This window comes from Camelus dromedarius, chromosome 7 (genome assembly GCF_036321535.1).
Source record: "Camelus dromedarius isolate mCamDro1 chromosome 7, mCamDro1.pat, whole genome shotgun sequence".
In the NCBI taxonomy this organism is placed as follows: Eukaryota; Metazoa; Chordata; class Mammalia; order Artiodactyla; family Camelidae; genus Camelus; species Camelus dromedarius.
The window spans coordinates 39,520,541-39,546,205 of NC_087442.1; the positions used below are offsets into that span (position 1 = coordinate 39,520,541).

Below are 25,665 nucleotides of genomic sequence, written 5' to 3' on the forward strand. Positions count from 1 at the left end.
GCTGTGCTTTTTCTGATTTTGTTTGTTTTCTTTGTCCAGCTAGTTCTTCCTTGGTAAGCTGAGGAGTTTGTTTGCACTTGGTAGTTGCATTCCTCTTACGGAACCTGGATTATCATTTGCCCCGTGGTTGCTGCGTGGTCCTGGGGCACGTACCCTGAGAGCCTACCTCAGTATTTGATGCAGCAAGTACCTTCCACATGGGACCATGCTTCCCTCTGCCTAGAGCCACCCATGGCTCCCTGTGATCTGCAAAAGAAAGCCCAAGCTTCTTCCATGACCACAGAGGTCTGGCTGACCCTTCCAGCATTTTCTCCTGCTCTTCTTAGTCATGCACTTATAGTCAAGTCACATAAAATTGTTTGTGGATTGCTGGACACTCTACTCCTTCTCATGCTTCTGTATCTCTTTTCATACATTCCCCTCTTTCTGGAATCATCTGCCTTCCTCCACCTTCCACCTTCAAGATCCAGTCCAAATATCACCTCCACTACATAGCCTCCCTCATCCCCCCATGGTATTAGGGACCCTTCATCTGTGTTCCTGCAGCTCCACCCTCTCTGCTATATACATTTTTACTCGTCTTTTTATGTGTCTGCAGGGAAGAGATATAACAAAGGGAAAAGAACTTTGCACTCTGGTCTGGGTTTAAAACCTGTCTTTGCCACTTCAGCAGTGTCTTTGCAAAAGTGATCTGAACTTTGGGAGCCTCTTCTGTCTTTACCTCTAAATGGGCATAATGAATTCTTCTCAAGTGTTTTGTTAAGGGTGAAAATGAACCAACCCGTGAATGTGCTTAGCATGGTGCTTGGCATGTGGTAGTTCTCAGTCACTGGTAGGGTAGTGTTGTGGTTATTGTGATTATTATTGAATCATGACATCTTAGCAATGAAAGGGACCTGAAAGGTCATCCTCCTGCCTGCAAAGCCTTGATTGCTACGCCTCTGTCTGATAGTCATCCAGCTTCTCCTTGAACTCTGCCATGTACAGGGAGCTCACTTTCTCTCTGATCTTATGATAATTAATGCTGGTGATACAGGGGTTTACTAGTATTTAGGCTAAGTTACTTTTTGTCTATTTAGGGGACTATTTTATTATTTTTTAAATTCTTGGACCACATGTTTTATTTGTTTATTTTTTTTATTGAAAAAAAATAAAAAAAATAAACATTGTAAATAGTAAATAGTTGATTTACAATGTTGTATTAGTTTCAGGTATACAACAAAGTGATTCGGTTATACATATATATACTTTTTCAGATTCTTTTCCATTATAGGTTATTCCAAGATATTGAATGTAGTTCCCTGTGCTATATAGTAGGACCTTGTTGTTTATCCATCTATATATATAGTAGTGTGTATATGTTAATCCCAAGCTCCTAATTTATCTCCTACCTCCGCTTTCCTTTGGTAACCATAAGTGTGTTTTTTATGTCTGTGAGTCTATTTCTATTTTGTAAATGAGGTCGTTTGTATTATTTTTTAAGATTCCACATATGTTATATCATGATATTTGTCTTTCTTTGACTTACTTCACTGAATATGATAATGTCTAGGTCCATCCATATTGTTGCAAATGGCATTATTTCATTCTTTTTTATGGCTGAGTAGTATTCCATTGTATTCTATTCCATATACCACATCTTCTTTATCCATTTATCTGTTGATGGACATTTAGTTTGCTTCCATGTCTTGGCTGTTGTAAATAGTGCTGCTATGAACATTGGGGTGCATCTATCTTTTTGAATTAGAGTTTTCTCTGGATATATGCTCAGGAGAGGGATTGCAAGATCATATGGTAGGTCTATTTTTAGTTTTTTCAGGAACCTCCATACTGTTTTCCGAGGTGGCTGCACCAATTTACATTTCCACCAACAGTATAGAAGGGTTCCTTTCTCTCCACACTCTCTCTAGTATGGATTATTTGTAGACTTTTTAATGATGGCCATTCTGACTGGTGTGAGGTGATACCTCATTGTGGTTTTAAGTTGCATTTCTGTAATAACTAGCAATGTTAAACATATTTTCATGTGCCTGTTGGCCATTTGGATGTCTTCTTTGGAGAAATGTCTATTTAGGTCTTCTGCTCATTTTACATGTAGCTGTCTGGTTTTCCCAGCACCACTTATTGAAGAGACTGTCTTTTCTCCATTGTGTATTCTTGCCACCTTTGTCATAGATTAATTTAATATAAGTGCATGCATTTATATCTGGGCTCTCTATCTTATTCCATTGATCTGAGTATCTGTTTTTGTGCCAGTACCACACTGTTTTGATTACTGAGGCTTTGTAGTATATTCTGAAGTCAGGGAGCATGATTCCTCTAGCTATGTTCTTCTTTCTCAAGATTGTTTTGGCTATTCGAGGTCTCTTGTGTTTTCATGCAAATTTTAAATTATTTGTTCTAGTTCTGTGAAAAATGCCATTGGTATTTTGATAAGGGTTGCATTGAATCTGTAGCTAGGATAGTGTGGTCATTTTAACAATATTGATTCTTCCAGTCCAAGAATACGGTATATCTTTACATCTGTTCATGTTGTCTTTAATTTCTTTCATTGGTTTCTTATAGTTTTCTGAGTACAGGTCTTTTACCTCTTTAGGTAAGTTTATTTGGGGGAATATTTAAAATTGGCAGTTATATGTAAGTATATATAAGTGTATGTGTGTGTGTGTATGTATGTATACATGTATATGTTATAAATATATTTATGTATGTATAAATGTATATATTTAATGATATTTCATCATAGAAGATTGCCTAAAAAGTCTTACTCCAAAACTGGGATAGGAAGTCACCATGGGAATTGACCTCCAAAGCAAGGTTGTGAATGGCTTTGCATTTTCCTAGATCTTTTGCTTCTAGGTGGATTTGCATTTGTTTTTTTGCTTGCCTCTGAGCAGAATTCCAGTAGAAATTGTGGCTTGTAATGTTACTACAACATACAGGCATGTCCTTTCTGTGATAGATAAAGAGAGAACATTTGAGTGACATAATAACATGGTGTCTAAAATTAGTAATATTTTGTTGGCAGAGAGAAGACAAACTTCTCCTAATGTAGTTTAGATGAGATGAGATGAGAAGCAAGGAATCCTAAGGTATTTTATGGTACTTAAGCCTCAGTTTTCTCATCTGTGAATTGGGAGTCACTCAGAGATGGGATATGGAGAAAGCAGAGGTGGACTCTGACCCTGAGATCTAAGCATTCCCCTTCACCATTCAGCCAGAGCAGCTCTCTTTTTACTTTTTAAATCTGATGAATCTATTAGGATCCCTTATAAGATGTTAATTTGAAATAAAGTATTCTGTTGCTTACAAAATTTGAAAATGCCTAAACTAGATTATCTTTAAGGTCCCTCCAGCTCCCAAAACTATTATGGTTTGAAAATAAAGAAAAGTTATATCCTTATTAACTTTCTCATCCATGTTTATTTTTTAAAAGTTTTCTAAAATGAAACAAAATCATGTTTCCCAAACTTTCTTAAGGGCTATTTTTGGTCCTCCCTCTCTGATTAGGTTACTTAAAGTGAAGGGCTATTCCATTCCTTTTTCTTCCAAAACTTGCTTTTCTCTGACTTAATCAAAATGCCACTAATATGAGGAAAAAGTCATAGGTATGGTGGAGGGCAGGAAGATGAGTATCATCCTTTATCATCCCTTTCTATCCTTTCATCCCAGGCTGGTCTTTGGAGAAACCATGACGTAGTTAAAGTCTGTATTCAGCAACATGCATCTCTTCTCTCAGCATTCCCTTTCCCCAGTTCTATCCAGATGACCTCATGGAATCATAAAGTTGGAACAGAAGTAAAAAACTTTTTGCATAAATTCTTTAAAGATGTGGAAAACGGGACCCGGTAAGGGGGACAGTTTTGTATTAGATAAGATAATGAGTCAGAACTCAGACTCTGGTCTTTTCCAGTTCATTTCTCTTTCTGGTAGGTCTAGATAACCTTGTGCTTTGATTTTCTTACTATAAAAATGGAGATGATAATAATAGCATTTGTCTCATAGAATTTCCAGTATTATGTGGGTGTAGAGCCCTTAGAACAATGCTTGGACCATAGAAAGTTTCAGATATATGTTCACCATTATTATCATTACTATGCTTCCATATTCTGACAGCAGGCTGCTGAAGGTGCACAATCTGATGGAGACCCCATTTGGGGACCATGCTTCTGTCTTGCATCCTCAAGACAAGTCATTAAAATAATCTTTTAACATCCAGTTTCACCACATCACTCCCACTGGCTGACATGGGGTGGGTAAATTGGTTTCATTCAGATAAATGAATTTTATGTTAGTATGTTGGCTGCTTAATGCTGTCTTTGTGATAGTAATGCCTTAACTCCTTGGAAATGTATATGCTTCAAGAGAATCCTTAAGGACTAACTTTAATGAAGTGACTTCAGATTGTGTGGTAGGTGAATGTGTAAGTCCTTGTCAATCAAAAAGGTCTGCCATCTCACCTTGAGGCTGGTACCTTCTCCACTGGGATGAATGGGGCCAACCATGCCATTCTCATCATTCTCACCTCTAATTTCTGGAAAGTAAATGCCCACTATCAAATGGATGAACATGTAGGATTTAGACACTTTTTAAATTTCTGCATCTAGGTCACGTGAATTGAGCTTTACTTGAGCAATGGAGAAAAACTAGTTCTTACCTTTAAGTTTATCTTAGTTTTGAGAAGCAGGCAATTATCTGATGGATAGAAAGAGAATGCCAGTAGTGTGAATGAAATAATCATTAACTGCCAGTGAGGGCAAATACCATTAGAGGGCAAGCTGCACTCTGAATCTCAGGAACCCTGAGTCCCAGGTTTGATGGCCCCTGGGAGGTGGTGGTGGCTGTGTGTAGAAGGGATTTTGACCACGGTGATGTCAGGGCTGCAATCAGCTTGAGCCAGGATCTTTTCTTTCCTTCCTCTGTCTTTGGTCTCACTCAATCCCACCTCCCTCCTCCCTCCTCCCTTCTTAACTGCATACCTGGTCCCACTCTGCAGGAGCATTCCACTTTATTGACATTGTGAATGACCTAGGGGGACCCAGACACTGAGTTGTAGCTTCGGGGATCCGAATTTCCTCTTCAGTATCAACATCTGTCCAGCATAGTCCTGCAGGGATGCTTTGAGGAGTCTGTCATTAATCAGTGGAAACTCCTACTTCCTTACTTTTGTTGCTGTTTTCCTTTTTTCAAATCATTTAGGGGAGGTGAGGGGAGAGAGGGAGGGGGAGGAAGGGGGAGAGAGAGGGAGAGAGAGAGAGGGAGAGAGAGAGAGGGAGAGAGAGGGAGAGAGAGAGAGAGGGAGATGGAGAGAGGGCGAGAGAGCGAGCGCGAGGGAGAGAGGGAGAGGGAGAGAGAGAGGAATGAAGACTCCCATTAACAAAAACATATTCAGGACTTTCTAAGTGTGATGGGTTGTTAGTTTCGTCCCTGTCGATTGCTTTAATTTTTCAAAATGGGACCAGCTCTCTGGCGTGCGTGTAAGTGAGCGCTGTGAATGAAAGCTCCAGGCACAACTCTGCGGAACCTCGTCGCGGCTGTTTGCCCCACTAGCCCCCTGGGAGGACACAGACCTCGGTTCCCTCGGATTTCCGGGCGTGGTGCCGTGTTGTTCATTTTGTGCGGGCTTCGGGAGCCATCTGCACGCCGCGGCTGGGGCCCAGCGTGGCGGCCGGCGCCCTGGCGCGCGCGGGTCTCCGGGTCCCGGGCTGGAGCCCGGCGAGCGTGTGCCCTGCCGACGGCGGTGCCTGGCGCTCCCCTCCCTACGCGCCCGCGGGTGCCAGACCAGACGCCGGCTCCGGCGCGCTCGCAGACGACTCTTCTCAGTTGTCAGTTTTCTCGCTTGTCAGCAGAGCTGCTGGTAAGTGACAGAAAACAGAGATGGGGCGGAATGGGGAGCCTCGGGGCGCCCCGGGGCAGGGGTCGCAGGCGGAGCCCGGGTGCTTGGCCTCCGTGTGGGTGAGACCGCCCCGCCCCGTACCGGCTCACCGTCTCCCCGCTCTCCCCTTCTCACTTTCTCCCTCCTCGCTGCCTCTCCTCCCCACTCAGTCCTTCGTTTCCCCCTCAATCCTTCAGCTGCCACAGGCTTAGCTTCTGTGGCTTTGTTTAAAAAAAAAAAAAAAAAAAAAAAGAATCGGAATAGGTCCGAGGTGCTTTCTTCTAGAACAGGAGCACAATTCCTACCCCTGGCATTAGCCCGGGAGCATGGATGGTTCCCGCAGCTGCCTCCGGAGGGCACCTGGGCCCGGGGTCGGAGGCTCTCCGAGCTCGCTTTAAACCAAGGTCTGGGGAGCGCAGAAGGGGGAGCGCACGCAGAAAGTGACAGGCAAAGGCCTCCGGCTCCCGGCTGAGGCTCGAGGGCCGGACCGGCGAGGAGGAGGGAGGGGACAGCCCAAACTCTCTCGGTCTCACTCCCAGTGATAACCTGCAGCTATGGAGTCGCCAACCAAGGAGATTGAAGAATTTGAGAGCAACTCTCTGAAATACCTGCAACCCGAACAGATCGAGAAAATCTGGCTTCGTCTGCGAGGGCTGTAAGTAAATCTGTTTACTTCTCTTGCCCCATTTCCCTCTCTCACCGGTATTTTACCACCCAGCTACAGTCACGACTGCTCACCCTCATTCCTGCATGGCCCTTTAAATACAGCCCTAGAAGTTCCACAACCGCTTCTCTGTTAATTACAGTCACTGCTACCTTCCTTTCAACAGTGAGACGTGTCTTTAGAGTGCTTGAGTGCTTTAGAATGCCTGGCTATTTCCAAGTCATGCTTTCTTTGGGGAAGGGGAAGTGTCCTTAGATTTCAGTCATAGTAGCCAATATTCATGGAGATGTTTCTGGGTTTTTTTTTTTTTTTTTCCTTCTTCCTTTTTTTGGTGACTCAGGTCACAGACTTTAATCAAAGGAAGAGTTATTCTCTACAAAATGCTTGCAGACACCTTGGCAGGTGGTCCAAGAATTTACCAACAGTTCAAATTCAACAGCATTCTGGTTGTTAAATTTTCCTCTCCCTCTCCACAGCCTACTTCAACTTCTGATATTTTCTTAGGATTTCTTTCTAGCAGGAAAATAGTTACTGGAAGGAAGGGCTATTTTTGGAGAAAGTAGGGGTCAGAACCAATATTGGAGTTTCCTAGCTATATTTAAGCAGTGAAATAGGCATTTGCTTTCAATACAGTGGCTAGAATTATAGTTGGATTGATGGGGCAGAGATCTCCTAATTTCGTTTACATCACTGGACTCTGTTTTGGGGTACTGAGGAAAGGTGACATTTTCTGTGAAAAGATTTCATAAACAATGAACTGCTGGTTATCCCAGTCAGGAAGCTGTAGTGACAGCTGTATGGTTAAAGCCTGCTCCTCAACTGACCAGGCAGTTCCCAGAGATAGCTTCCATAACCATCAGATACTCATTTCATCAGCTATTTGGCATCAAATAACTAGTGCAGATAAAAATATGGTTTTTCTCCAAGTATATTCTCCAGACATTCTAGTCCCACTAAGGAAAACTGATAGGAAAACCAGCTTCTTGGCAGTTTGTTTTGCTGCAATTATTGTTTTTGAAAGCACACAAACACACAAAACCCAAAACAAAACAAATCAAGAATTCACTGGTCTAAGTTATCTTCATCTTAGGGGAGACCACATTCCAGCTAGGACAGTCAAAGTTTCTAAAGGGAAGCAAAAGGTAGTATGTGTTTCTTTAAGGGTATCCCTATTTATGTGTAATTTATAAAAGCCCTTCCATCCATAATTCAAGTCAGTTTTATTGACATTGATCTAAATGGGAAAACATGGCAAACAACATGATTTTTGAATTGTCTGACTGCTGCAAACAGAGGCTGTAAACTTATTTGGAAATCTTGTCTTTCTGACTGGCAGACTCTTCTGACAGTTGAGATGCGTGCCACACAGCACCTCTTTCAGAGAGGTGTTTACAATAAGCTCATGTTGTGTGTCATGAGCATGCCATCTGATCATATTGTGGTGCACACAAAAAGTTTGTTGCAGCCACAAAATCTGGGTCCCAGGTATACAATGTCAAAGTGTTGTCAAGCTGGTCTTCTTGCCATCCTGGCTGGAGGGACTCATGCACACACTCAGGAACTGCTTCTCTTAGGCTGCTTTACAGTCCAAACCAACTTCACAGAGCTACCCAGGCTAGAGAAGAGTGTTTGGGCAAATCAGCCAGGCTGATTTGTGCAAAAAAAGCATTTAGAGCTTACAACACACTGTCTTATAGCTTCCTCTGTTTCATCTGTTAGCCTTCTCTCCCCAAATTGTTGGGCTGTGATGTATCTGCATTTTCGTTTTCAAATCTCTCGTATTTACTCAGCACCTGGTACCTTTGAACATAAAAGGTGTGGGTTGACTCTTTTCCAGATGTGTGGTTTCGAATCCCTCTCTTTTTACTCTTCCTACTGAAACACCCTGCCTGACAACAATCCCAGGAAATCTGTAGCTCCACTTTCGAATTTGAAAAGGACATGTTACTATTGTTATGACATTTTTTTTTTTTTTTACTACTGTTATGGTTCTTACTACCACTTTTTTTTTTTAAACAGAACAGTAGTGCTATAATAAGCTGCTAAAGACTCTGGAAACCAGAGCGCATGCTCCACAGTGCCTACAAGTACAACTTGGAATAACACTTTTTTGCAGTTAACAAAATAGAAACCTTAGGGGATGGAAGGGTGCGTGTCTGTTTGTCCACACAGTGGATTAACAGTAAGAGAAAGTCCCAAGAGCCACAGTTGTGTTTTCATATGTGTTTATTACCATGACAGTCATATAGAAAGGGCTTTATAGGTGACCCCATCTAGTCAGGAATTCTGTTCAGCTTATTTGAGAGCTCAGGACTTGATCATCTCATGTGTGGACTATTCAATGCTATCTGTCTCTTCTTGTCAGTATCTCACCTATTTAATCTATCCTTGAACTTCTTATCTCGTCCAATAGAATGTAAATTCCTCAGGGCAGATACTTTGTGTGTCTTGCTCACTGCTGTATCTTCAGGGCCTCGAACAGGATTTGGCGTATAGCAGGTGCTCAATCAACAGATGATGAAGGAAGCATAAAGGCTCAAATGTGAACTTTTCAATATTCAAAATGAAGATAAATATTTGTATTTGGGTCAGCTTGTAGGCCACATGACCTAGCAACACAACATTCCATGCCCTAGATGGGAGGCAGGTTTAATTAACATCATTACCCAGGTTGGGCACCGAAATCTAAAGTGAGATAGAAACTGGGCAAGATGTGGCAAAACCACAGCCCAGGGCCAAATCCCACTCTTGTGTTTACCCAGTTCTCTCTTTTTATCTCCTCTTTTCGGCAATGGCCAAGAGTGATTTTTACCAGCAGCAAGAGGATCTTTGCCAAGAATCTCCAGTGCAGAGAATATAGGCGATGAGCCCCACACAACCCTGCCATGCTTTACCTTTTTCTCTAGCACGTTTCAGCCTCTTAATACTATATAATTTATTTACTATGTTTATTGTCTGTTCCCTCCAACTAAAAATATAAGCTCCATGAGGTCATAGTTTTTTTCTGGTCTATTTTGGTTACTGGAGTGTCCCCAGTGCCTACAGTACTACCTTGTATGTAGTAAATTATCAATACATATTTGAAACCTTGGGCTGTTCCACATATTTCTCTAGGAAAGAATTAGGAAGAACTCTTAATCTAGCCTTGTAGCATCATCAGCGTACTAACAGCGCATCAGATATTGGAAATGTGAATTTTAAACACTATCTACCACAGCTGAGATTACAGAACCCTGAAAGTCGAGATATTCACTATGATGACAGCTCCCATTTCCCTTGAATGAGGGGCTCCAATGCACAGCGGCCGACTGTGATTCCAGGGGTGTGGTGGTCCCCAGCCTTCCCCTGCAGCCCTGCCACCCTCTCTGTTGCATGTTCACATTTCTCTAAGCTGGAAGTGAGCCTTCCTGAGCCTTCTTAATTACATCTGTCAGGAGGATGCTGTCCTCTTAAGTTTCTGAGAAGAGCCTCTTTTTCTGTGTTTCTGTTTCCTCAGTTGTCCCCCAGATGCTGTCGTCATTTCCTTCTTCCTCTATAGCAATGGGCGGAATTGTTCACAGCCCCCTCAGTGGCTGTTTTGTTAAGGAATCTTCCTATCAGGGAACATATGACTTGCTTCCTCTGATGATGAGGGACAGAGCCTCACGGCTGCATGGGTTTGAGTCATGACTTGTACGTTGGGTCCCGACCAAGAGTTTTTCCTGTTATATGATGACAAAAGGATGCTTTAATGCTTTTTTTTTTTTTAAATTGAGAGCAAGAGAACAGGTTTCACTTATTCTTTGGCATTTATTATCACAATTTTAATTAAGCTATGAAGTATTTATTTTGCCCAGCTATGAAGTAGTCAGTCTAATAAATTTTATGCTTATATAACATCCTGTGAAGATAATGATGCTTTTTATGCATTAGCTAAAATAGTATTATGAATATTAAGGGAGGGATATGGTTATTAGGGTAACAGACTTAGACTGTTGTTTCTGTCTATTCAGCAAGCCTTCCCATCTCCCTTCTTATGGCAATGGACATCATTCCCTCACCCCCACCAATGGTCTCAAGATCTAGGATTGGCCCATCATAGACTTTCATCTTTCTAGCAGAAGTGGCCAGTCTCAAGAGGGGCACGGAACCCAAGCAGAAGCAGTAGGGTCCTTCACTGAGCGTGCTCTATTGGCCATAGGAGAGTGCTGCCTTCTCTTCTAGGTTTTCTTGGGGGCTGCCGCTGGCTCCATCTCTCACTTCCTGGAGAAGACCTTTCAGTGACAAGAGACAGTGAGGCTACTACTCAAAGAGAAGCAGAGGGGAAAAGATGGAGTGGAAATCCCTGAATCTGCTCCCACAGGCCCCAGTTCTTGGGATTGTATCTCTGATTCTGTTTGCTGTGCCAGTAACCCGAGTCAGTCAGGCTGTGTGTCTGCTTGGGTTGCTTTGAGTTTATGTCTCCAAAAGCATCTTCACTGATACCTCACTGGAGTACAGAGAACTTAAGTGACTTTTCCAAACTATACAGCAAAAGCGGGGTGGGGGTGGGGCAGATAGGCAGAATCCATAGGCAAAGAAGCCTGCATTTTTGGTTTCTTGTTTCTTGTTTAATTAAGCCTTCTCATTCGGAATTGTCTTTCTTCTCATCTGAAATCTTTAATAGTGACATCAATGTTCAGACAACCTGAGTTTGCTGAGTGTGTGTTACGTGCCGGGCACTTTGATATGCTCTGGGTATGTAAAAGTAGAGAAGGTACTTGCCCTCCAGCAGTTCCCAGGCTTGCTAAAGAGACTGACAGGACTGCAGTCACACAGGGATCCCCAGGGAGCCACCTCTCTCTGGGAGGGTCAGACAAGGCCTGAGCAGTGTGCTGCAGACTTATTCTGAGCAGTGTCCTTAGAGTCGCAGGGAAGAAACATGTACAGATTTCTTTCATTCACCTCAGCATTTTGCCAAGATGTGAGGAAAACAAGGAGTCATCCAGTCAGCTCAGAATAAATCAGCTCAGAATGCTGAGCTGTCTTTATGGACAACTGGAAAAGCTGCATCTACTTACTAGGGATGTAGCCCGAGTCCTGGTGCCCCTCCCTATGCTCACCTCTTACTGGTGATTCCAAAGGCGAGGGTGTGGTTGGGTTTAATTGCTGTCATTGAACATGGAACTATTGGACAGAAATCTCCTTGGTCAACTCCGAAGCAGTTGGCCCTCAAATTGGTCCCTGGTCCGTCAGCTGTCTGGGTACCAGGGTTACTTTCCCTGACAAACCAACCCCCAAGGGCCTTTCCTTAAAAGGTAGCTGTGTGCTAGCCTCTTGCAGCTCATCTAGTACAATACCGAGGGACAAGTAACAGCTAGTGAATGGAGGTAACAGAGTGTGCAAAGGTCCAGATGCATGGGAGATGTCGGCGCATCGAGGAGGAGTGAGAAATAAAGTTGGAAAGGAGAGGTTGGCCAGGGAGTGATACATGGAATTTTTAAAAAATTTACTTTTTGTTTTATTCAAAACTCTACATGTTCATAGTTTAAGGAGTCAGGTATTTGAACACATTTGACTACATTAAACACACACACACACACACACACACACACACACACACACACACACACAAATGTGTTCCAGATACTCTCCATTCAGTTTTCAAGGAACCTTTTATTTTTTTGGATACATGTAATTTAAAGAAGTTTCCAGTTTATCCCTCAAGTTATAAGGAGTTGTGAAAAGACAAGATTTGAATTTTAGGGTGGCTATTCTGGAAGAAGTATGGAGGACAGGTTGGAGATGAGACTTGAGGCCTGGAGATCTGTTGGAGAAGATTCTTCAAGTATGGTAGGGCCACCGAGGAGGAAAGAAGAGAGGGCACACTTGACGTTAGAATGGAGCAGAGACAGAGAAGGAGAAGTTGTCTCGCAAGCTTGTTTTGTCTTGGATGTCTCAGTGAGTTTGGTGCCATTTGCCTTGCTAGAGACCACGGAGAGAGGAGCAGGTTTGGATGCAGCGGAATGATAAACTGGGTTTAGATGTGTTGAACTGGAGCAGCCTCTGGAAAGTCCAAGTAGTTGTTGGTGATCATAGCCTGGAACCATGGAGAAACCTTTGGCCTGGAACTGTAGGTCTGAGTCATGGTTCTGAGTTAAAGCCTTGTGAACAGATGACCCAGGAAGAAGAGTTTCATCTGAGTCTCACTAATAAAGCAATTTCAAAAGAATAATTAAAAAAATTATAGCTTATTTCCCCCAGATTACATAGTTTAGTATAGTAATTGGTCCTTCCACTCTCATATTTAATTCCCCTCTCCTACTTAATGTCAGAAGGTTCAGCATATTTTGACTGGGCTCCTGTTATATACGGGCTATTAGGAGCTTCAGAAGAGAGATGAAAATGTCAGGAGAAAAGCTCTTGTTTTCAAGAAACTTAGAGTCTTGTCAGGGAGAGAAGATAATTCTTTATAGATGTAGAAAGTTAAAAAAACAACAATGAAAGTGTGGGCAACAATTAATTGCTAGATAAATGATACTGACACAGTGTCCTAGGATTTAGAGAAGGAAGACATTTATGTTTGGGGGATTGTTTTTGAGTCTTTCTTTTCCTAGTAAAGATCAGTTAAGTCTCCCTGAAATACATTCTTAAGTATATTGAAGGGAGAAAGAGGTGAATATCAAAACAGATTAGACAGGGTCTTACATTTAGAATGAAATTTTCTTTACTTGAATACTAATGTAGTATATTAGTACATCATCATTTGCTTATCATAATTTAGTTGTGCTGACTTATTAGTTAATTACAACTCAGTATTTAGCAGCAAAGTGTTTATTATTTTGACCACGCTTTTCAGCCTCTGTCAGTTGGGAAGCAGTCCTAAGCAGAGAGGTTTCTGCATTTCTAGTTTGGTTTTCTGTCTTTTTTGTTGGCTCCTAGAAAACTAATTTCCTTCACTCCAGTTTCCCCATATGGAGGGAAAGTGCTTACATGACCCACCTCATAGCTTTTTGAGAGATGACTAAGAATTAAATATGAAGCACATAAAGTAGTCTGTAACAGCTTTGAGAATGACCGTCACAATTTCCCATTAGTAATAAAAATGAATTCTACAATAAATGAAACACTCTATTTCTGGAGAAAGTAAACTGAATCTACGTAAAGTGCTGGTATTCTTCAGGCTTACTGGAGTGTATTCTTTATTTAGAGACCTTTTGATGGCTTTTATTAAACAACATAAACAAGTCTTTGTGAGTATAAGAAAAATCTAGGTGTTCCTAGGTTGCAAAGTTATGAAAAAGCTTAAGAGAATAATTTAATCAAAAGGCATTATTTTTGATTATAGGTAATGAGTTTTACTTATAAAGTTGAATGATTGCACACACATCTATATGCAGGAAAGTCATCCATCACTCATTCACTCAGCAAACATTTCTCTAGCACTTGCCATGTGGCAGTCACTGTGCTGGGCACCAGGGATACAGAGGGAAACAAGACAAATGTTCCCTCCCCTGGGAGCATTCAGTCTACAGGTAGAGGCAAATATTAAACATCTAATTCCACACATAGTTATTTACTGTGATGAGCACCACAAAGAAGTTCAGGGTGGTATGGAAACATATAAGAGGGCACCCAGACCTGGTCTAAGAATCAAGGGAGGTTTCTCTGAAGAAGTGGGAATTCAGCTGAGAAATGAATCAGTAGGTATTAGGTAACAGTTGAGGAAGAGTGTTCAAAGGTATCCCAGACCTGGTGAAACAGCACGGGCATGACGCCTCTGAGAGAACAGAATAAGGCCAAGTGGCTGCAGCAAAACTATATGCAGAGACAGGAGGCTCAAGGCACAGCTGGAGAGGGGTCAGCTCTTGCCTTTTCTTTTAGATCGGGGGGTTAGCCGTCGGAAACCATTGTAGGTCTGTACAGATGGATTTGAGAGATTTTCCAGGGGTGGACTCAACAGGACTTGGACTTGGGAAATGAGGAAGAATGTGGAATTTAGAACAACGCCCAGGTATTTAGCTTGAATCCCTAGGTGCTGTTTACTTAGATCAGGATCAGGAGGGGAACAAGTTTGCAGGTTTGATTTTGGGGGGAGCAGAATGAATGGGGAGCAGAAAGCTTGAGTTCAGTTTTGGACATATTGAACATGAGGCACCTAGCAGATGTCCCTGAGGAGATGTGGTAAAGGCATGAGCAGTTGGATAAGTGGGTCTGAAGATTGAAGGGAAGGTCTGAATTGGAGATATAACATACAGCCCAACAAAGTAAGAAGAAAACAATTATATATACATAATAATAATAAAATACATGTAATGTGAATAATGTGCATATATATGTATATGTGAATATGTACATTCATGTATGTGTCTGACTGGTGCTAAATTAATATTCCTATAAATTTTAAAGTAGAGAGAACACAGTTTAGTGTGACCCCCCTAAATAGTTTGCCAGAGGGTGCCAGAAGTTTGTGAGTTTATATATATTTTCTCATTGGCATTTACTTGCTTACCTTTTGGGAAAGGCCAGCTAGCAGTCAATGTACATAACTTTGTTGGGAACCCTTATATTGACAGCTTGGTGTCATGCCTGCCACAACATGGGTTTGGAGCAAAGATGGAAACCTGGGGGGTAGGCAGGGTCATATCCAGTATTCCAAAGGCAGAAAGAGACCATGACCTGAGAAGCCAAATGGAATGAGGCCCCCATCTGAGATCTTCTGGGGACTGTAGCTCACGAGCCAGGCAGTGAGACTCAAAGTGTGGAGCCCAGCCCCCCACAGAAGGGTCTGGTGGTGCTTGGCTGGGTGGGGGCTCCCTAGACCCTGCAGGAGACCGTCCTGCTGTCTAGGCTTGTCCAGTGGGTGCAGCCTTGGGCTGCTGCTCCTGAGGTATCCCACGATGCACACACTGGGCCTCTGTCTCTTGGGGCAGCCCTCAGGTCCTCCTGTCGTGCTCACCCTCCACACCACCTCTGCTTCATTCATGGCCTTTTTCCTGCTCTTTAAGGCCTTCTAAATATGGTCCTCCCTTCTTTTTCACTCTCCTCCAAAGGCCTATTGTGGGAACCCAATATTCAATATTCTGCCAAAATAGGCTTTCCTTTCCCTTGAGGCCACTAGAAGAGTGACAGTCAACATGAGGAAGCCTTGAGTATTTTGGCTGGAAGTCACTACTGCACATCTAAAGAACATTAGATTCTGTTTATCCAGATTCCAAACAATCAAAATGCTTAAATAACCAAGACTTACCCTATACTCTAGAGACACTGAGTAAGTCTGCTAGTGAAAGATTAGCCTTTAATAGCTACTTCCGTAACTCAATAAAAAAATGTTTAAAAACTAAAAACAAAAAAGACACAACATTGTAAAATGACTATAACTCAATAAAAAAATGTTAAAAAAGCAGCTACTTCCAGGTGTGTTATAGGAGTAGTTCAAACTCAGACCAATGTATCACCCCTTGTTTTCTCTACCTCTCAGACTCTTGTCTGAGGATGACTCTAAGGGGTCTTATAATACCTTTAAATTCCCCCCTCCAAAATATTTTTTTATTTAGTGTACTACTCTAAGTTGTTACTTGGGAACCTTGTCCGCTAACTACGAGGAACTATAAACACTTATGTGAATAGGATCCTGAGTAGCTCTTTTGTGAAATATAAGGATGAATTATTGCAAATCAACCTCAGAAATGTTTAGAACTGCCATTCTTACTCATGGTGAAAAAAATGAAACAGTCGTTCAAAAAACCCATTTCTGGGAGTCTTGGGGTAGTTTCAGTGAAGGTAACTGTGACCGAGGAGAATTTGGTTTGAATGCTCAACTGATTCAGCTGACAGTAGAGCTCAAAATGGTCCCTAGGAATGCATTTGCCAGTTGTGTGGGCTTTTCCCCCCTATATTTTGGATATTGGCCTCATTTTTGCCATACTTAAATTGTTAAAATTTACAGAGTCTATGTCCAGAGAAGAGCCTTCCATAGAGGATTCTATCGTGAGAGAAGATTTTAAAGGAAACAGGAAGGGCTTCTGCTTTTAAGGAGCTATTGTATTGACTTACATTCACCTGGAATTGTAAATGGCCAATGACTGCCTTCTGCCAGGAGTAGGTTTTCTGTTTGTTTGTTTTTTAAAGGAAACAGCATTTTATTTGTTTGTTGTTTGTTTTTTTGGAGGGGGTAATTAGGTTTACTTACTTACTTAGTTTTTCGAGGAGGTACTGGGGATTAAACCCAGGACCTTGTGCATGCTAAGCATGCGGCTCTACTACTTGAACTATACCCTCCCCTAGAGTAGTTTTTGATCTTGAGTTGGGAGGAAAAGTGTAAGAGAGAAGAGAAGGGAGGACTACCATGGGAGTAGACAGGAAAGGCTTAAAAAACATTAGACTGGTCCCTGAAGTTAAACTTGGCAGAAAATAACAGTTTTTGTTCTGGCTAAATCTACATGGGAAGAACAAAGTAGAGAATGGAAGCATCTCTCTGGATAATACAATTAAAAAACCTACCCCTCCCTAATTTCAGGGATATATCTGTGACGAGTGAGATTTTTGTCTCAACCCTTTGGATTTATCTCCACTTGGCAGTGTCGTCACAGATATTAAGAAATATTTTTATTTTCAGCCTTTCTCATTGATGTTTATCTAAACAGGAGCCAGGCTCCCAGGAAAGAGGTCATAAAAATCTCTTTCATTCCCACCCACACAGTTTTACTGTACTTATAACACTGCAAGTGGTTGTGAATATGTGAATAGAAGGACAAATCATTTATGCAAAAATATACTACGTGAGCTCCTACAAGCGTGGCATTTACTTTCTATTTTCTTTTTCTAACAACCTTTCCATATTTTTTCATTGGTGCCACTGATTAGCTAACTGTCCGGCTTTAAGCAACAGATTTTTAGCTACAGGGAAATAGTGCTTGGTCTGCTTAAAAAATCTTGCTTTTCAGAGGAAGGGTTCAGCTTTCTTTGGGGAGGGGTCCCATTTGGAGGCCTATTAGACAGCAATCTGAGTGCTGGAATTTTTAACCTAGGCCTAGGAGAGAAGCAGGCATGAACAAGAGATTTGGATTTTTGTGTTCAGCCAGCTACCTGCTGGCAGATGAGGGAGCTGGGGAGGGGGACAGTAAAGACCAGGCCTGCGGGACTGTGGGCGCGTTGGGCACAGGGTGGGCTGGCTGTGTGTGAGTTGGTGCCAGTCCAGGTGGGGTTGTTTAGTTTGGATTAAACCTTCTCAGAGAATTCTCTTCTTTCCACTGCCCAGCCGGCACTGGATAGAAACTCATTTGCTTCCAGGAGTGAGTTAAACATTGATCATCTTATTGACAGCTCTGTTTCAGATTAGCATTCTCTCATTCTTCTGATTTAACCCTCCTCAGCCTCAACCCACACTACTGAAGGCTTCCTTCATTTGAATTGGATCCCATCACTTTTGGTTAAACGTATTTGGAATTTTGTACTTTGGGAGTTGCTGTCCCCAAATATGAGTTTCCTTTTCTAAGAGGCCTAAATGAAAGGGTATGAGTCTGTAGGACAGTTTTCCCCAATAGAAAACCTGGGAGAAAGATTCTCTAGAAAACTTAAGCAAAAACAACTCTTTCCTAATTTGGGGGTTATTCTAGGTGAAAGTGAGTTTATGTCATTTCATTATTTTTCACTTTTTGTCTTGCCTTGGCTCTCTGGCCAAGCAGGAAGATAGAGTCATTGCCCACATGGATTTTCATTCTATAGCTCCTCCATTAAGAAATATTTGAGCTCATAAAAAAAGAGTATCTCACTTACTCTCTAATATCTCCTCCCTCCAACCCATTCCCCAAATAGTCTGCTGGAAGGTGCCAGGAGACCACAATTTGTATCTATTTTCTGATTGGCATCTACTTGTTAAAAATATGGGAAAGGCCATCAAGCAGTCAATATACATAGCTTTGCAAATCTAGGTTTTAACATGGGGATCATGGTAATGAAATCACTGATAAGAATGAGAAGAAATGCAAAAGGACCTTCCATTCTCAGCGGCATCTAAAGTAGCTCATGCAAATGATTTAGACAGATTCCTTAGAAGTTTCTAGAGGTATCGGTATCCAGTTCTGTTCAGTCTGTACCCCATATACCAGTGAAAAACAAAACCCAAGGATCAGATGATCATTCAGATCCTCACTCATTTCATGGGTATTTGTGGCATTTTATGTCAGTCCACTTCCCATGAGTGAGCTGCATGTGATCTGAACTCGTGAGAACATGTACTTGACCCCTTGAGTCTTGCTGTGCTCTTTGTTTTTCTGAGCCTGTCCCCCAGTCTCCTCTCCCTTAAGGGAACTCAGGGCTGAGAACCAAAATTTCCAAAGCTGTCTGTGCATCAGCAGTGGTGGTGACCTCAGTAAGGAAGGTTGGAGATGAGATCTGATGGCATCCGGAGCAGAGTGAGTCATTATTGCCCAGAAACCTTGGGGAGGACACTGCAGGCAGAATTGGAATTTTCACTGAGTGTGGAGTTGTGTATTCAACTTCCCAGACCAGATGACCTTCTTGTGCTCAACTGGGAGGTATCTGCTGTCAACTTAGAAACTGAGCACAAGTTTTGGTTTTTCTAAGCCAGCTTGTTTGAATATTAAGCCTATTTGTAAACCTCATGATTGCAGTAACCAATATGGCTCTTACTCAAAGACGATCACTTTGGAAAAGTGAAAGACGTCCAGGAGCTTCATGATTTAACCTCAATGCTTAATTGAATCTCACTTATTTAGGCCATCAGGAACGAGTCCCAAGTCATCTGTTTGACTTTGGAGTATGTGAAATGTACATGTAATTGTGGGTTTGCCCAGTACTTTGGGAACTCCTAGCCATCAAAAGTGAACAAAGCTCTTTAAAAGCATCCTCGTTCCCACCACAATTTCTTGCTATTTCCTTTCTGTCTCTACTCTACCCTTAGGTCCAGGTTTACTGTGGACAGAATTATCCCTTATGCTTGCTTAGTTTCATCCCTTCTCTCCCTGATTGGGGCCAAGAGAGGTAGAATGAAGCTCAGAGTCTGGAAGTTCAGGACCTAGATGACACAGCCATGGAGAGCTTTGGGGAACCTTTTTAAATATTGGAGGTCAGTGCTCTTTGATGATGCTTTTGTCTCAGTAGCCATTTGTCAGAATGAGTGAGGTACAGCTTCTGGAGGTTGCTTAGGGATTCTGTGTGAGCTCCCTGGGCTTACAGTTTTTAGGGAATTATGGCTAAAAGGGATTTAAAAAAATTTTTAATTGACGTATAGTTGATTTACAATGTTATGTTAGTTTTAGGTTACAATGTTATGTTAGTTTTAGTTAGTTTTACTTTATTGTAGCAAAGTGATTCAGTTATACATATCTACCTATCCATCTATATTCTTTTTTAGATTCTTTTCCATTATAGGTTCTTACAAATATTAAATATAGTTCCCTGTGCTATACAGTAGGTCCTTATTTATCTGTTTTGAATATAGTAGTGTGTATCTGTTAATCCCAAATTCCAAATTTAATCCCTCCCACCCCCTTCCTTTCCCCTTTGATAACCATAAGTTTGTTTTCTACGTCTGTGAGTCCATTTCAGTTTTGTAAATAAATTCATTTGTATCATTTTTTTAGATTTCACATGTGATATCATATAATATTTGTCTTTCTCTGTCTGACTTTCTTCACTTAGTATGATCATTGCTAGGCTCATCCAAAAAGGATTTTTGTTAAAAGATAATTTTAGATAGTTCTAAGGATTATTATGGTGTCCAGTTCCTAAACACCTAGTTTTACTTTCTTTCCTCTGCTTTCTGAGCAATGGCCCAGCTTAGATGTTAGAGGGAGGTGTGTGGGTCTGCTCGGCTAACTGGGACCACTGCTGGGTGGGTGTCCGAGTGTACAGCCTGCAGGCTCCCTTGGGCCTGGGGGTTGGGGAGAGCTGGGCAGGGTTGCAGCTCCTCCTTCTCTTAGTAGGACTGAGATTAGCACCTGCTTTCTTTGTGGTTCAGGTATTCTAAGATGAGGAGAATTGGAGTATTCAATTTTTCTATTTTAGAAAGCCATCTTCAACTTTTTTGTTTTACTTTTTTAATCAATGGAAGACCTTTTTTCCAAACAAAAATTGGAATCCTATGGAATTATAATACCATTATTATTTATGCAATACTATTGTTATAAATATAGTAGCTGACTAGTTCTTGAACATTAACTAGATGCCTAGCACTGTGCTAGATGCTTTACATTCATTATTACATTTAGCTGTCATATCAGCCTGAGAAGCGTGTATTACTGTTATGCAAATTTTACAGACAAGGAGACTAGTGGTTGGGAAAGTGATGTAAGTTGCCAAAGGTCACACAGCTTATTGGACACAGTAAGTCAGAGAAGGGATTTAGCTTAGGCAAGTGATCCTAAATGTTATATTGTTTTTTCTTTTTCCATAAAAAAAATTGAAGTATGGTCAGTTTACAATGTTGTATCAATTTCTGGTGTACAGCATGCATATCCACACATATATTCCTTTTCATATTCTTTTTCATTACAGGTTGCTCTAAGCATTATATTGAAGAGTCTCTTTAAAACAGACAGTGCCATCTATGTATGTATGTGTGTGTGTGAGTGAGTGAAGGGTGGAACACATCCCAAGGAACAGAGTTCAAAAAGTGCTCTAGACCTTCATGGCTGCAGTTTCCTTAGCCTGGCCTCGTGAAGATGGCCCGCCTTGTGCCTGGGTGTCCAGCAGTGCTCTCCCTGCCTCCCCCGCTGCCCAGATCCCAGATCCCAGCAGCAACTGGCCATTCTCTATGTTCTGAGTTAGCTCAGTCTCGCTACGTGAGTCTTGACGTTTGTGATGCACTGTTTCAAGTCTCAAAAAATTGGAAATTTAAAGTAAGTTTGAGAAACCAAAACAGAACATTTAAAAACATTCCCTTTGTCTTTCAGGTTGTGAATCAGGGGTAAAGTCTGTTGAAGTTCTTAAAAACAAAAGGCCAGAAATAAACTAGGTTCTTTTCCAACTCATTTCCTGCATTTGGATGGGAAGAACCCAATATGTTCTATTGTTGGTTTTGTTTGTTTTTGTCTAGTGTCTAAGTTTCCTTCAGGCATCCTTTGACTTCTTTGACTAATTTCCTCCATTTTCTTTGAAGGCTTCAGAGTTTGCTTTCTGTCTCAAGCACTAAAGGTTCTGTATCCTTAGTCAACTTACTTAACCTCTCTGAGCCTCATTTCCAACAAGTATAAAATAAGATAAACCTCATAGGGTCTGTAGGAGGTCAAAGGGAGTTAATTTATGTAATGGATATTGAAATGGAGGAGATGCTCAGCAACTGTGAGCCCCTCAGCCTTCTCTCATCGCATTCCTCCTGAATGTAGAAAACCGTGACTGTGGTAGATTTCCTCACTGCTTAGAGTAAATCATTGCTAAACAGAAAAAAAAAAAAAAAAAAAAGAGTAGAAAGAAAGCATTTTGATCAGTGTCTTGATAAATTCACTCATTCATTCAACAACAATACCTCACACTGCTGTCATTTGTCAGGCACCATGTTAGACAAGGGTGAAACACTAGAAGACAGTGGACAAGCCATCGATCTTGCCATCAGTGTAACAGTACCATTTGGAGTGATAAGTGCAACGATATGGGTGAGCTCTGGCCACCATGGAACACACAAAAGGGGCATGATCCAGTTCGGGAGGCCCTTTAGGGTTTTCAAGATGAAGTGATGTCTCAGTTGAGAGCAGAAGAATGAGTAGGACTCAGTCAGGTCTCACCATCTTGCCTGGTCAAGATGATCTGTGAGTAGGATCTTGAGTAGAGTCATTTCCATGGATCTGCATATTCTCTTGTGCTTGAAGTGCTGACCTTCCAACTCCAGTGTGAGGTGACACTATTTGGATTGGGTCTCTTGATGTGGGGCCTCTTTGTCTAAATGGAACAAGATGGGAAGGAAGAGCTTCAGAACTTGTGAAGTCAGGAATGCATCTATGAAGGTGGGGAGTGAGTGTTGGGAAGTTGAGTTGGACTGAAAATCAGATTTTTGGTCTCTCTTTCTTTGGGTTTACCAAATGTAGAACCCATATTTTGATAGGTGTGGGTGGCAGCTACAAATGGTTTATTTATTTTGCCAACAGACATTTGTTGTGTGCCAACCATGTGCCAGTCACTGTGCAAGCCCTAGGGGTAGATATGGAGATTCATGTGGCAAGAACCCTGCACTCAAGAACCTCAAAACGGGCAAAGGGACCTAAACCTTTTTGGATGCCCCTTACATGACATGCCTGGCACCTGGCAAATTCAGTACATTATGTTCTCTGAAATCATCGCTCCCATTTTATAGATGTGGAAGCTAAGGCTTGATTTAGCCTAGAGCGTTCCTGAGTCTCACAACCAGAGAGGGTGAACTTGGGTTTTGAACTAGGTCTGTCACATTCCAGAGACCTGTTGTGTCTCCACAAGGCAATGCAGAGGTGACCCCTTCTCTCAGGTGTCATCTTTTTAAGAAAAAAAAGTGTAAGTATTATTACTTTTCTTGATTGGTTTTGTTCTCAACACTTTTTTGACTTAGTACCTGCTGTTTCCCTCTACATCTGGCTGGGCTGGGCTGGTTTGAGGTCACTAGTCATGCCCTCCTTACCTGCTTGCCGCATACTTACATATTTCTCCAAGTTGGACTCCCACCCATCAATCAAGACTACTCCTTTCAGCAAAGCTTCCTGAGGCCCCCACCCGCCACTCCTCACCGCTATATTGGTTGTTGTAATAACGCTTTTGGTAACATGTCTTAATTTCCTTTTTCAGAATTCACACTGCCAGAATTCACATTCCTTCGGAGAGTGGATCTTAGCAGAGTTATTATGAGGATTAGTGATGTATGTTAAGTGCTTGTTACTAGTAGGTGCTAAAAATGGAAGCTATTCTTATTTTTGTTCATTTCGGTGCTCTTGGTACTCCTAGCTGTGTCTTTGTGTGGCACTTGGCAAATGCTGGAAGAATTCTGTAGAAGCCAATAGCAAAGGTTGTCTTCTTATGGCCTCTGAAGATACCCTGTATTGACAGAACTAGTTGGATTTCTGGGTGGGAACCAGGGGCATCAGTCTGGCTTAACTGCCCCTTTGCCTTTGGTCCTTGCACACTCAGACTGGGTTACTTCCCAGGCTTGCTAGAGACTCCTTAGCCCAGTTTATTAGATAGCAGTTCTAATGAGGGCCAAGCGTGTGGTCACACCTATAGCTCACTGTGCTCTGTGCCTGTAGATGAAACCTCTGCCATTTTTACTGCCTAGAGAGTGTGTGTGAGCTGTCACTGCTGAGGGGGTCCTGGGTGGTCAGTGCGCATCCATCACAGCTTTTGGAGGGAGTGCAAAACACTGTTGTAAGCACTGGGATACAGTAGGGGGCCATACAGACAATCTGCCTTTGGGGAGCTGACGTTTGGATGAATCGTAGGGATTCTGAATTTGAAACAGCTGTGCCTTTTAAAAAAACACATGTGTGACACAGCTCTGTTAGCAAATCCATGGCTTGGCTCCCTGGTGCAGTGACTGTAATGAGAATGTCGATGTGGAACTAAGGACAAGTGGGGAGTGTTTCTCTTCTTGGAGATGCTACTGAGAGATGAGTTTTCCTCTCCCAGCACTTCCTTCCCTCTAATCCCCTCCAGTAAAGGGCCTTGTAAAACCCTTTTGAGGGTCTTCAGAGTCTGCAAAAGCTGACACAAACATGAAAACACTGAGATACTGGGAAAATAAACTTTTATGGCCATTTCCTGCTTGAATGCCACTCTGACCCAGGTGAGATAGCCAGGGCAGTTGTGACCTCCATTTGATAGATAAAGAAGCCTTATAACCAATAGATTTCCCCAAGGCTAAATGAGGACTGTGAACAGCAGAGGTGGATTAGAACTCCAGCCACTTGTGCTTCTTGGGGAAGTGTTTTTCCAGGGGACTGAGCCCGAAACTGAGCCGCTGGCAAGTTCCCAATACTGCTCTCACCACTTTTGCCTCTAGACTTTTTCATTGTCCCTTTCCTCACTTCTTCCTTCTCTGAAGACCTTATGCCTGATCTTATGGTTTAAATGCATGATTACACATTGACATTTTAAAAGGCAAATCTTTAACAGGAATTCAGTCTAGCTGATGGGGATAATAGTAACAATAATGACAGTGCAAATAGTAAATAGTTATTGACCATATAATATGTATCAGACACAAGAAATGCTTTACAAGCTTCTACCCATTTAGTCCTCAACAACCCCAGGAACATGGTGAATTAAGGGCTGAGATTTGAACCCGGATCTTTAAAGTCTGATCTCAACCAAGATGTTACAGTGCACTCAGAGGGGAAAGGGGAGAGCACGGGGCAGAGCCACTAAGCTCTTGGGAGGCTGTGTGTAACTTTTGACTGTGGTTCTCTGCATCCCACCCAGTGTAACAGTAATCCGAAGCTTTGAAGGGGCTTTGAGACCCACAAGCCTCGCAGAGAGAACCTTTTACAAAGTGTTCACCTCCACGTCCATCCCCACTGAAACTGTCTTTTTCTAACCCACCACCTGCCCCAAACTCTTTTCTGATATGTGTTTTGCTTCTTTTCCTACAGGAGGAAATATAAGAAAACGTCCCAGAGGTAAGAGCATCTCCCTGAGAAAGGGGAGCTGATTGGTTGAATCATCTGTATCACAACTCTGCAAGTTTGGCTTGTGGTGGATGTTCATTGTAATAAACAGTCTCTTGGTTCCTTCTCAGTGAGTTGCTTGCTTTATCTTCGAGTTGCTACTGTTGCTGTAATTAAAAAATTGATTGCAGGCATTTGGTGTGGTGCAGTGAGCATATACTGCCACAGAGAGTGGACCTGGTAGCTTAAAAAGCTTGTTACTGCTGAGTTATCTACTGATTTTACTAAAACCTTGACCAGAGTGGGGCTGGGCTGAGGGTGTGTGTGAAGATTTATGGATGTGAGCACAGAAGGGTCTTTAAATACACTTTTAGTGTTTGAATTCGCCTTTGCCTGATTCGCTGACAAAGTGCTGTTGAGCTCAAAGCATAGATACAGATTCCTTTCAGGGCAGTCTTTTGACTTAACCATGGAAAGGGTAATTTAAAGTAGAATATTATCTATCATCACCTTCCATTACTCTGTTTTACTGAGAAGAGTTTGGAAAGCTCATTCCAAAGAAACAGAGTTGCTTAGACCTTTTG

At 42.0% G+C, this 25,665-nt stretch overlaps 1 protein-coding gene across 7 annotated transcripts in view; it reads left to right on the forward strand.

The window, feature by feature from the left end:
• Positions 1–25,665, forward strand: part of PDE1C (phosphodiesterase 1C) — a 508,368-nt gene that overhangs the window by 236,396 nt on the left and 246,307 nt on the right. Inside the window, exons 1-2 of one of the 7 annotated variants that reach the window (XM_064487471.1) lie at positions 5,925–6,530; positions 25,067–25,093. The exons of the other annotated variants lie outside the window; for them this stretch is intronic. Of the exons in view, the coding sequence (XP_064343541.1) occupies positions 6,430–6,530; positions 25,067–25,093 (128 nt within the window). The 5' untranslated portion in view covers positions 5,925–6,429. Of the gene's footprint in view, positions 1–5,924; positions 6,531–25,066; positions 25,094–25,665 lie in introns of those variants that run through there. 7 annotated transcript variants of the gene reach the window in all.